At 39.7% G+C, this 12,489-nt stretch overlaps 1 protein-coding gene across 4 annotated transcripts in view; it reads left to right on the top strand.

Annotated features, from left to right (window-relative positions):
* phldb2b (pleckstrin homology-like domain, family B, member 2b) overlaps positions 1 to 9,221 on the top strand; it is a 48,538-nt gene extending 39,317 nt beyond the window's left edge. For all 4 annotated transcript variants that reach the window (XM_080050379.1, XM_080050380.1, XM_080050378.1 and 1 more), the window contains 8 exons: positions 477 to 611; positions 782 to 881; positions 2,889 to 3,039; positions 5,549 to 5,639; positions 5,794 to 5,940; positions 6,444 to 6,663; positions 6,970 to 7,055; positions 7,156 to 9,221. In XM_080050379.1, coding sequence (XP_079906505.1) covers positions 477 to 611; positions 782 to 881; positions 2,889 to 3,039; positions 5,549 to 5,639; positions 5,794 to 5,940; positions 6,444 to 6,663; positions 6,970 to 7,055; positions 7,156 to 7,296 — 1,071 coding nt within the window. In that variant the 3' untranslated portion in view covers positions 7,297 to 9,221. The remainder of the gene's footprint in view (positions 1 to 476; positions 612 to 781; positions 882 to 2,888; positions 3,040 to 5,548; positions 5,640 to 5,793; positions 5,941 to 6,443; positions 6,664 to 6,969; positions 7,056 to 7,155) is intronic.
* The last annotated feature ends 3,268 nt before the right edge of the window (positions 9,222 to 12,489 follow it).

The raw sequence follows: 12,489 nt of genomic DNA, 5'->3' as shown, positions 1-12,489 counted from the left end.
CCTCTCCCCTCCCTGACTCTCCCCCACCCCCTCTTCCTGTCAAAAAACACCATCACCGACACAGGCAGGTAACGTGTATGTGTGTGTGAGTGTGCGTGTCTCTAAGCGTGTGTATTGGCAACTGTGTGTTCAACAGTTATTATGTGAAGACATTGTGTAGAGAACAGATGTCTGTTTTCCACAATTGCTTTGATTGCTTGGCGTGGATTATGATAAATAAAGAATACCTTTTCAGGTGTGTGCAGTCATAATGTACAATTTAGCATGTTGATAGCTATATCAGCAACCATGTACATCCCTTCACGCGTGTGTGTGTGTGTGTGTGTGTGTGTGTGTGTGTGTGTGTGTGTGTGTGTGTGTGTGTGTGTGTGTGTGTGTGTGTGTGTGTGTGTGTGTGTGTGTGTGTGTGTGTGTGTGTGTGTGTGTGTGTGTGTGTGTGTGTGTGTGTGTGTGTGTGTGTGTGTGTGTTCGTTCAGCATTTCCGTTTGCTGGAAGAGAGGAAGAGAGAGCGTGGCTCTGGTTTAAGTGACACACTACCCAGAAAGAGAACCACACCCACCATGACCCCCCAGTACACGTGTGCAACACTGGGACGCAGCTACCCTAACAAGGTACAAACACACACTTTTTTTGTCTCAAATTGGATATTCAAATCTTATCATATACTGTATATAATATTATTTAAACTAAAATGTCTACCATTTTAATTCTAAATAACCAACACGTGGTTTAAATTAAACAGCTAACAAACAAATGTTTGCTTTCCTTTTGGTTTTTACAGTCCCATCAGCCCCTGGTCCAGAGCACAAGTTGTGGAAGCATTCTTCCAAGAGTATTCTCTTTATCCAACAAAGAAACTGAATCTAGACGTCTGCATAAAGGTACACACACACACACACACACACACACACACACACACACACACACACACACCCACCCACACACGCATGCATGCATGCATGCATGCAAATGTGCCCTCTGTACACCTCCACAAACGCACTTACATAGGAACCATACATACATGGATCTCATGATCTCATGGATGACAGTGACATTCGTCGTCAATGGTGTAAAATATATGCGCAGGCCAACATGATGTTGAGGAAATTTTCCATGTGTTCCACAGATGTTAAGTGTGCTCTGTTTAGGGCTTATGTCACGCCGCTGTATACAGCTCATCTCTGGTCCTCTTACAGAGTGAGAAGTATGCAGAGGCTTAGAGTGGCATATAATGATGCCATGAGGTTGTTGCTCCGTGTTCCTATGGCACAGTGCTAGCCAGTTATTTGTGTCCTCTAATGTACCTACATGTCAGGCACTGTTGCGAAAGTTGATGTTCAGTTTCATGTGTCGTTTGGATTTGTCAGAGAATGGCATCATTATGGGCTTAACCAACCCTATGATGGGCTATCGGTTCACATCCAGGCTTCGAAAGCATTGGCATGATAGCTTGCACCTATTTTAGTACAGTATTTTATTGAGTAATGCATTTTAATGTGTTCTATGTGTGTGTGTATGTTGGATGTGAGTGGACCATCTGAGTCCTTAATAAAGATTATTATACAGATAAATAGAGCACAAGTAGGTACACAAAACCTAGGAATACATGTAAAGTCCCTCACAAAGACCATCTGTATCCTTCCGTTCTCTCTCTATATTTGTGTCGCCTGCTGTCACATACTGTAATCAGACTTATCCGTGGGTTGTCACTTGTCACATGAAAATACACCTTATATGGTTACATCTATCCTCGTCCCTATCCTTGAAGTTTTGTGTGTGGGTGTGCACATCATTGTGTTTCGTCGGATTGGAAGTTTCTCATTTGTTTATCTGTCAGCAGAGATAGTGCAGGAATGTAAATTGAGGAGGGCTGCTCTACTAAGTGGTGTGGAGTAGTTTGTGTATGTGTGTGAGTATACACCAGAGGTGCTGCTTTGAGTATGAACAAGTTGAAAATTGACATGTTAGTTGGTAAAGTGCAAAAAAATAAAAAAAATAAAATTGGAAGTAGATTTCTTTTAAGTCAACTTCCTACTACAAACACCAAGCAGCCATTTCCCATCAATGAAGAAAATCTGCTGTTCACTCACTGCAGAGATGTTGCTGCTTGAAGGACACTCTGACTTTTTTTCCCCATCAAATGTTATGTGTATAAGGACTTGGGTAATTACATTCCCATTCAAAATACTAAGGAAAGACTAACCACACGCATTAACCAGTAATGATCTTTCACATATCGCTGTTTCATTACTGCACTTTTTACGAGACAGCTATCCAGAAAAAGAAACAAATGACTATTCTGAGTATTGTGTGGCCCCTTGGATTGTAATAGTACTGTGTTGTGTATATGCGTATCTGGTCCCTGAGTCCCTATGGCCCCTTGATCTGTCTCATCAGATGGGTGGGTCTGCTGCATTGGGCAGATGGTATCAGGTTGTTATTTTGGTGTGTTTCTTCCTGTACCAAGAGGCAGAATGAGTCACTCTTCTATGTATCTGCACCGTAATGTAGCTCCTTCTACTTCTGAGAACATCTCATTTTCTTTTTGGACTGGCTTAAACTACTTTTAGGGGCTCAGTTGTTCTGCGTGTACTCGTGTTTTGCAGGCTGTTTTTTTGTCAGCCTCATTGTTTGGACACAGGAATCTTTTTTTTTTGTTGCACTGAAGGTGTAAGAGCGTGTCACAGTGGCGGGGAATTGTGACCCTAAATTGAAACCATCTGGGCAAACTGACGTCCCAGATGGAGTGGCATCGACAGGTACAACAGAAATGTGCAACCATAGACTGTATAGAAAGAGTATGCACACGTGGGTTTGACACAGAAGTACTGTTACTAGTGAAGCTGTTTTTTTATTTTCTCTTTTTTTTTCTGTGTGTGCGTTTCTAGGTCCGTCCAGCTCCCGGGCAGCCTCCCAGACCAACGTCTACCTCGATGCCTTTGGGTACCGTGACAACCAGGCCTTTGACACAATGAGCGTGGATAGTTCTGACTCCATAGACACCAGCATCTCTGCTTGCTCCCCTGACAATGTCTCCAGGTCAGTCTTCTGTCTGTGGTGTGTGGTTTTTGTGACTTAAATGTAAAAAAATTGTTTCACTTCGCAACTTTCATCACTAAACAAAACCCATCAACACAAGAGCAAACTGACAGAGACAAAAAGAGGAGGAGAATTAAAGACTTAAACCACATCAATGTCCCTTTGTGCTACAACATGAAACACTGACTGCAGGAACTGAAGGGGGGGGGCAGCAACAAAGAAAGTAAAAAGTGAGTTAATGTAAAAAGTGTGTGGAGCTGCAAGGCAGAGGTTTCCCGCCTTTCATGGTCCCTCCTTGGAGAATATGGTGTGTAGAAGTGTGTGTGTGTGTGTGTGTATGTGTGTTGTATAGGTTAGGTATGGGGAACTCTTGATTAGTGTTCTTCGGGTCAGGTTACGGAAGGCGGATATTGTGTGTGTGTGTGTGTGTGTTTGTGCGCGTGTTCACAGTCTACCCCCTAAGGTTAAAATCCACTGAGTACACCAGTACAAGTGTGGAGGTTCATTTGGGGGTCCGCCCCCTTTTGGACTAAAACCATGTGTGCTTACTTTCCTTCTCTCCATTTCTACAGTGGTTGCATCTGTCTCTTCTTCTCCCCTCCTCTTGTTTCTCTGGATGGTACGGTCTTGTTTCAGTCCCAAACCATTTGCAGATTGACCCCTCTGCATTGTACGTTTTCCAGCCCTGCAGACTGTGCCTCTGTGATCCTCCAGTATGCTTCCAGGTGGATTGTGTTGTACCGGCTCAGATTGGAGTGCTGCTGTGGAACCTGGATCAGAGCTGGACCAAAACATTGTTTTACGATAGAACTGGATTTTTTCTTTTTTCCTTTTCTTTTTGTCATCTTGTCGGTGATGTGGCTGCTTTTGTGGATATACTAAAGCTGGAGCGAAATGAATGAAGTGCCTCTCAAGTAATCTTGATGCTGAATAGACTTGAACCAGGGCTGCGATGACTATGAGTACCATTCCCTCTCATCATGGCTCAGGGTGGCAAGGGGATGGAAGGAGGAGAGGAAAGGATGGATGTTACAATAAGGTTGCATTACCGTGAGTAATGACAGGGAGCAGGGGATATACAATTGGTTGGATTCATCATTGCAAGTACTAGACTGAAATATGACATAATGCAGTCAATGATAAAGTTGTATGTAAGTTAACACATTGTATTTATAATGTTATGGTTCATTTTCACCTCCACCTTTAGTAGTTTTCATAATGAACACGCTAAATCCCCTTTAAATGTGTTTAATAATAAACAGACAGAACAGTGTTAATATGTGCACCCAACAAGCAGTAGTTTATAAATTGGTGGTATTCAGTTACATTTTTTTGCAGGATAAAGCAAAAGAGCTCTGGTGATGATTTCATATGAAATGCCATAGAGCGGGAAAGCATTTTATTTTCTCCACATGCGCTTGTTCTTTTCTCCTTCATCTTTCAAACCCTCCCTCCTGCCCTTTTTCCTCCATTCCATTATTTGAGGTACCCTACTTCTCTCTCCCTCGCCACCACTCCCTTCCTGATTTGTTTAGACTGAGTCTAATGTGTACCATTCATCGTGACAATGTTGTGACATCATCACAGATCAACAGTGGGTATCCATTTCCTTTTGGCTTCGGATAAGAGAGTGTGTGTGTGTGTGTGTGTGTGTGTGTGTGTGTGTGTGTGTGTGTGTGTGTGTGTGTGTGTGTGTGTGTGTGTGTGTGTGTGTGTGTGTGTGTGTGTGTGTGTGTGTGTGTGTGTGTGTGTGTGTGTGTGTGTGTGTGTGTGTGTGTGTGTGTGTGTGTGTGAAGAGAAAACGGCGGAGAGAAATGCCAACATTACAAACATGTACACAATTCCTTTCCTTGGGATGTCAGTCAGGAATGCATTTGATCTGCGGACCATCTGCATTCTGGGAGATGTGGAGAAAAACTGTTCAAAGCAGAATATAGACAGTAACACAGCAGCGCGTTAGAAACTACTACAGAGAGAGAGGAAAGAGATCTTTACATTAGCTAATGGATTTCATTACTAACACAAACAAACCATAATTAATAAGAAGTGTTCTCAGGAGAGCGTAGCCTTTCAGATTTTGTTAAGCCATGATTGTGTACATGTGTTTTCTGTTTACACATGCATTAGTTAGTACATAGAGGTTTACCACACGTGAGAGCTTGTTTCATTAAACATGGATCATACTTAGTATATCTGTACATACACACCACTGTGACCCGGGGATTCATAGAGAATGTAACACCTGAAAAAACACTCTGTACATGCTGAACAGATTCAGTTTGTCCCGCTTGCTGCTGGTGTGGCAGGTTTAACTGATGAACTGGGCTCCTCAGTTTCATTACATATTTCAGTGCATTTCAGGGTCCAGCCTCATAACGGTTGATGATGTGTTTGTTTTCCCATAACTGTAGGTCAATTAGTCCTTTGCACATGGTTTCTGTTTTGTTTTGGGGTTTTCTTGTTCACTTCTGATGAGAGTTGTGTGTGTGTGTGTGTTTGTGTGCCGCAGTGCCAGTACTTCAAATGTGGCCAAGCTGGAGGAGATGGAGCGGCTGCTCAGAGAAGCCCACGCAGAGAAGAAAAGCCTCCTCGAATTCAAGGTGACATAAAATAATAATCACAATGGTTTCATCCTTTTTTTATTTCACAGTTTCAGAGTTTTGTTAATGGTAGAGATGGGCCAAATATAATTTCTTTGAATGTGTGTCTTTGTGTTTTAAAACTTTTTTTATATCGATGTTAATTATTCCTCAGGAGAAGGAGATGGACATGCGAAAGCAGGCGCTGGAGGAGGAGCGAACAAGAAGGGAGGAACTGGAGAAACGACTGCAAGAGGAGACGAACAGACGCCAGAAACTCATCGACCGCGAAGTCAAACTGCGGGAAAAACAGAGGGCGCAGGTAGGAGAGAGAAAGCAGACAGGAGCGTCTGGAAAGCTGTGGCATTGTTTCTCAATATGTGTTCATTCTTACGTAGAGCACGTTTTATTAATCACCTCTATACTCACATATCAGATTGTGGACAGTTTTGCAACCAGTGAAGCGTTATGAATTGGAATGGACCCTTTTGACTGAATGCATTCCATCATGTTTCTGTAGCTCACTTTTGTACATTTCATACTTCAATCTTTCTGTATGGTTTCAATCATGTCTGCCGTGCTGACAGGTCTGAGTTGAAGCTTCATCCATCCTCTTTTGTTCTCCTGCCTGGACAATCAACTGTTGGCAGCAGAACAAATAAGCCCCATACTTTAATCTATTTTAACATGTGCTATACATTAAGCATGATTATATAAATACATCGCCATCACTTGTTGAACCAATTATCTCTCCTTTTTTCCATAAATCCATTCATTGTTTTTTTCTTTCTCTCTCTCTCTCTCTCTCTCTCTCTCTCTCTCCAGTCCCGTCCACTAACGCGGTATCTTCCGGTGCGAAAAGACGATTTTGACTTGCGGGCTCACATTGAGTCGGCGGGCCACAGCACGGACACGTGCTTCCACTTGTCCATCTCAGAAAAGACCTGCCGTGGCTACTTGATCAAGATGGGGGGCAAAATCAAAACCTGGAAGAAACGCTGGTTCGTCTTTGACCGCAACCGACGCACTCTCTCCTACTATGCAGGTAGGGGGCAGAAGATGCACGCGCGGGCATTAAAACAGTCCTCATAGAGGTGCAAATACAATGATTATAAATACACAGAAATCAGGGAATATGTGTACAGAGCATCCACACACAGATACAGGTACACACACAGCTGTTTACATATACATTAAAGTTGATTTCAAATTCCCTACATTTTACAAGAATGTGAACTATAAATCTAAATCCCTAAATATAAACAAAGCTGAGCATGTACACCAGTACATTTACACACATTTGTATTTGTACGTTTAATTTATGTCCTAGTAACTGTTATTTATTCTGCAGACAAGCATGAAGCCAAGCTGAAAGGAGTCATCTACTTCCAAGCTATTGAGGAAGTGTATTACGATCACTTGAAGAATGCACACAAGGTAGGTGTTCACGTGTATGTCAATGTTTTTTACAAAAGTGATGCTCCTGACTGTCTTGAAAAGTGTGATTGACTATTTTTTCAATTTCAATATCCTCCAGAGCCCCAACCCCTCCCTGACCTTCAGTGTAAAGACTCACGATAGAGTCTACTACATGGTGGCTCCCTCTCCTGAGGCCATGAGGATCTGGATGGATGTGATCGTCACAGGTGCGGAGGGATACACCCAGTTCATGGTGTAGTGAAGAGGCCAGAATGTGCCAACGGGCTACAAGTCTGTGTGGCTTTTAAGACTTTTCCTATTCCTTTTTATTCTTGGACTTCTTTTAAGTGGATGGATATCATTGTCAGCTGTGCTGAGGAATTACAACACAGTTTCAGTTGTGTAGAAACGGCAGCCTGAAGATACTCAAGACAATGTGTACCTGCCTTGTTTACAAGATGGGCACGGTTTCCAATTATGTGTGAAGCATTCATGTGAAACTGTAAGCAGATGCCAGACAAAAAGATTATAATTTTAAAATTTAAGGCAATGTGGTTCAATCCCAGAGAAGAAATGAAAGTGTCAAGATCTGACATGTGTTATGGTGCACCCTTGAGTGCAGTTGTAAAGGACAAAAATGTTTACCTGTCTTTACATTTATATGAGCTTTTACAACCGGACTGTGACAGCTCATTTTTTTTGCCATAATAAGCTTTTGACTAAGGATATTTTACGTGGCGATACTATTAGAAAAATCAAAGCTGAGTGAACTCAGTTTGAACTCTGTGTTATGTCATTATCGACTAGCAATACATAACAGGGTAAGAGTAGCTGTGTTTAGAAGTTGCACAAGGACCCTAAACAATTTTAACATATCATGGAAGAGCTTGTGGTCAATTTTTGGATGTTTTATTTTTTTTAAATATACAGTTTCAACCATTACATGTGTTTTAATCATGTGTTTTAAGACAATTCCCTGCGTACAGAATAAATAATAAATCTTAGCAAATGTTTTTATTTTTATTTTCAACTTTTTTCATCTTCATTTAATGTTGCATCATGTTGCTACTGTGGCATTCTCAGGTCTTAACTGTGTGCACAGATGCATCCTATGATCATGATTCATGTGTTCATTTTCTACACGTGCTAGAAAAAAAGTGCCTGTTTTTTCTCTTGGTGTCTGGTGTGTACACGTCTTTTACTGTGAGCGCCAAATGCAGCTCCAAGGTGCTATTCTTTCATGGTGAACAACACTAAATAATCCGAGAAACCGGGGTGTTATCGTACAACTCAACCCGCTAACCAGTGGATTACTGTGCTGGTGTTTACAGCAGTGTCACCACACCCAGGCTCAGAAATGAAGCGTTGAGACCAAGTTAGTCTGTCATGTGACTTTCACCTATTCTCAAATTGAGGTAGTTCAATAAACACGAGGAATAATTACTCTTTTTTTTTCTAAAATTGTGATATTTGTACATTTTGGTTTCCAAGTTGTAGTCAGTTTTCAAATAGTTATGATCAAATCAAAACTCCTGTTTGTGCCTTTTTTATCGTATTTTGTATGCCATCATTTTGACATGCATATTATCTATATTTTTATGAACTACATGTATCTATATACTAAACGGTAAACACACAAGACTACAAATGTGTTTGTTGTTGGGTTATGTCTTTGTCTGTGTCGGGCGGATAGAATCTATGGTACACACACTCACTTAAGAGGCCTTCAGTCTTCAAAATGGACTGGTTACTGTGCTGCTTTGGTTCACCAGCTTTTCACTGCATTGCTTTTATTACCACTAATTAAATGTTTAAACTGACTCTTCCACATTGATCACTAAAGCTGCTTTTATGTTGTATATCGTGCTCCACACACTACATCTGAATATTGCAGTCCTCTTAACAGTGCATTTATTTCTTTTCTTGGCATTACCTTTTGTTTTATAGACCAAAAAAAGTCCATGTTAATGTGGTATAATGTATATATGGTTGCTTTGCTTTGACTTTGTTCACTACAATAAGATCAAAATGATATCTGTTTTTACATAAGCACCTGCTAGTTTTCCACCAAACTAAAAGGAGCCGTTACAGTGGAAGCTTCTGTGACTTTTCACTCTATTTTTCTTATGTTGATCCTACTGTATTTATGCTTTTACCAACGCATGTATCTTAATTTTGTATTTCAATAAGAATAATAAAAAATTATATATTTTACCTTTTAATATGATGCTATATGTTTAAAGAAGTGAGTATCTGTTCGAGCACAGCACTCCCTCTCAAAACAAATATAGAAAACCGAAATAGAAAATCAGAACCATGGTTTAATGCCAGGGTAAATGTTTTAACTTATAGATATCATCATGAAACTTTGCCAGTTGATTACTGGCATTAAAACAATGATTTTTTGTATTGAAGTTTTTTTCAAAATGTTTTGAATATATATGCAAATGTAGCATATTTCACAAATGATGCACAAATTTGCATATCTTTAAAAACCAAAATCTAGATATTGGCTAAATTTGATAGTTTTTTTCATTACTCTGACCCAGAAATCTCAACTTCTAAATCACTTACATCAACTAAACTTTCCATAATCATTCTTAGCACTATTCTGTAGGTTTTTGAAGAAGGATTTTTTTCACATGTTGTTCATAGTCTGATTTATGAGACATTTTCTTCTTCAAAACATGCCGTTATGCATTTTTAAGACCTGTACATAGTATTTTTTGATTTATAAAATTAAAAAAGGCTGTGTAATAAATCCTTCTTTAATAACATTCAGAATAGTGCTAAGAATGATTATGGAAAGTTTAGTTGATGTAAGTGATTTAGAAGTTGAGATTTTTGGGTCAGAGTAATGAAAAACACTATCAAATCATGTCAATCTAACCACTATCAAACCAGAATTATCACACCATTTCTCACAGAGGAAGTTTGTTATGTAGAAACTTAACACACTTATATAATATCAAAATGCAATAAAGATTTTAACTCTGGCTTTATCCAATATCTAGATTTTTGGTTTTTAAAGATGTGCAAATGTGTGCATAATTTGTGAAATATGCCACATTTGCATATATATTCAAACACATTGAAGTCACAAAAAGTCATTGTTTTAATGCCAGTAATCAACTGGCAAAGTTTCAAGATGATACCTATAAGTTAAAAAAAAAATTTAAACCATGGTTCCGATTTTCTATTTCGGCCCCTTGTAGCTTTCCAGCAGGTTGTCCACCCAGGTTGTGATCCTTAAAGGTCCTAGATATCATTTCTGGTGAACAACCTTTTACAACAGCCCATGTCTGTTTTCCAAAAAAAAGAGGATTTTGCCCCTGGGTATAAATAGTTGTAGGACCTACTTACACAGATGTAACAACCGTTAACTACTAGGTGGCAGTCAAGTAATAAGTTATTATAAATAAATAAAATAATGTGTTTAATGATAATATGGTTGTAATAGGCCTACTGTGATTTTTACATTACATTGTAGCCTAGGCTAGCCTATATAGTTTCGAATGTCGGGGATGATTTAAGAATAGTTTCTTTGAACAAAATACTTATTCAAATATCATCTGTATTAAAGAAGTCTAATTTTTAAAATGATTTAATTTTTATAATATATATGATATAATTGTAAATACAATAGTTGTATGGTGTGTAAAACCTTGCTATTTCTAAACGACTACCTAGTAGGAACCTCAACTCTAAAATGTCCAGGCGGTGTTATTAGCGTGGAGCTGTAGCACTGCTCTGTGGCAAAAGTTGGTACTGTCAGGCAGCAGCCACATGTAGTCTGTGTTGTCATGCTACAGACAGAGCGCATAGATAACCTCCTGTCAGGGCGCACTCACACTAGTGCCGTTTGCCTGTTCCGTGCTCAGCACGATTCAGCACGATTTGGGACCCTGGACCTTCTAGTGGGGTCAGGGGGAATGCTCCCCCGGAAGAAAAATTTTAACCTTTTAAAGTAAAATTCATCAATCAGGTGCACTTTGAGAAGAAAGCTAAGGCTAAATCACCAATGTCAATGTGGGCTATTTAGTACTATTTTCTGGAATAATTTGGAGACACAGAATTACCAAAAAGCAGAAAGAAAAAATGTACATGTTTGAAAAAAAAAAACTGTCAGTTTCGGATTTTTTAAAATTCCTTATCCCGAATTATCTCTTTGAAGTCTTCGTTAGGCCCCTGATCTCCGTACTAATAATATCCTACTAAGGTAAATACAAGATTACTGCAAGTCTGGTAACATAGAAATAACTTGTGGTTGGGACAAAATAATATAATTAGCTTATATCTTGTCCACACATTTTATTTTAACTACGCAAAGTGGGTTGGTGCCACCAACCCACTTTGCGTAGTTAAAATAAAATGTGTGGACAGCTTTTAAGATATTTCAATAACATTTGAGGAACAGTTCAACATTAAAATCTGAGCTTTAAAAGGCCCTGGGCACCAACTGGTCTTAACTAAGCCTGGTTGTAACTGCTAAGTAGGGCGTAGTTAAGACCAGGCTTAAGAATGGGCGTAGTTAAGACCAGGCTTAAGAATGGGCGTAGTTAAGACCAGGCTTAAGAATGGGCGTAGTTAAGACCAGGCTTTTAGAATGGACAGTTAACATGACTCTGGTCTTGACTCTGACCCTTCATCTTCATCTTCCTCCTTGCTGCTGGTGGATGCTTTCATCCAGGAGAGCAGAGAGCTGCTCCCCTGGGCTGCCTGCTGTAGCTCCCTTTCTTTTGCCTTTTTAACCTCTCCTTTCAGATACCTTACATAGCCTCAGTGTAATGCGGTGGGATGTTAGCGAATGACACAACTATTACAGTATGTGGTAGGCTATTCCTCTTGGATATGGGGGCGGACTCGAATATTCTGGCTGCCATGCTTTGCTGTGAAGGGGGGCTACCTCAACGCATTTTAACCATGGTCCACCGGCACCATATAGGTCCATGTCAAATCCATGGTCAAATTGGCAGGCTGCAGTGATGTGTTGCAACTTTTCTGAGTTATCACATAACGAATGGTTAATGCTTTGCACATAGGCCTATGTAGGCTACTATTAATAGGCTACCTCGTGATTTGCAAATATTGTAATGATTTGTCTGAAGAAAGTGGCATACCTACTACTGAACTATTTCAGTTATGGATAGGCTATGGACATGTTCTTCTCACTTGCACTGCTTGTCTTGATCAGCCTTTTAATTTGGACTGTTTGAGAGAATTCTCCCTGCTGTAAAAAAATTTAAAATTAAAAAATACAATCATGATGATCTTTAACAGTAGCTTATGCTTGAAATAAAGGCACCAAAACCACAACATTTTAATTTTTGATAAATAAATATTAAAGGTCTTGGTTTTGTGTATATAAATAGTCTAAACTAAATGTGCAATTATAAGCCAGTATTGTAATTACCCAACTCTCACTCTTCAACTCTAGCGCCGATGTCAACAG

This window comes from Ammodytes marinus (assembly GCF_949987685.1).
Source record: "Ammodytes marinus genome assembly, chromosome: 21".
NCBI lineage: Eukaryota > Metazoa > Chordata > Actinopteri > Uranoscopiformes > Ammodytidae > Ammodytes > Ammodytes marinus.
This window is presented reverse-complemented; position numbering and strand designations above follow the sequence as displayed.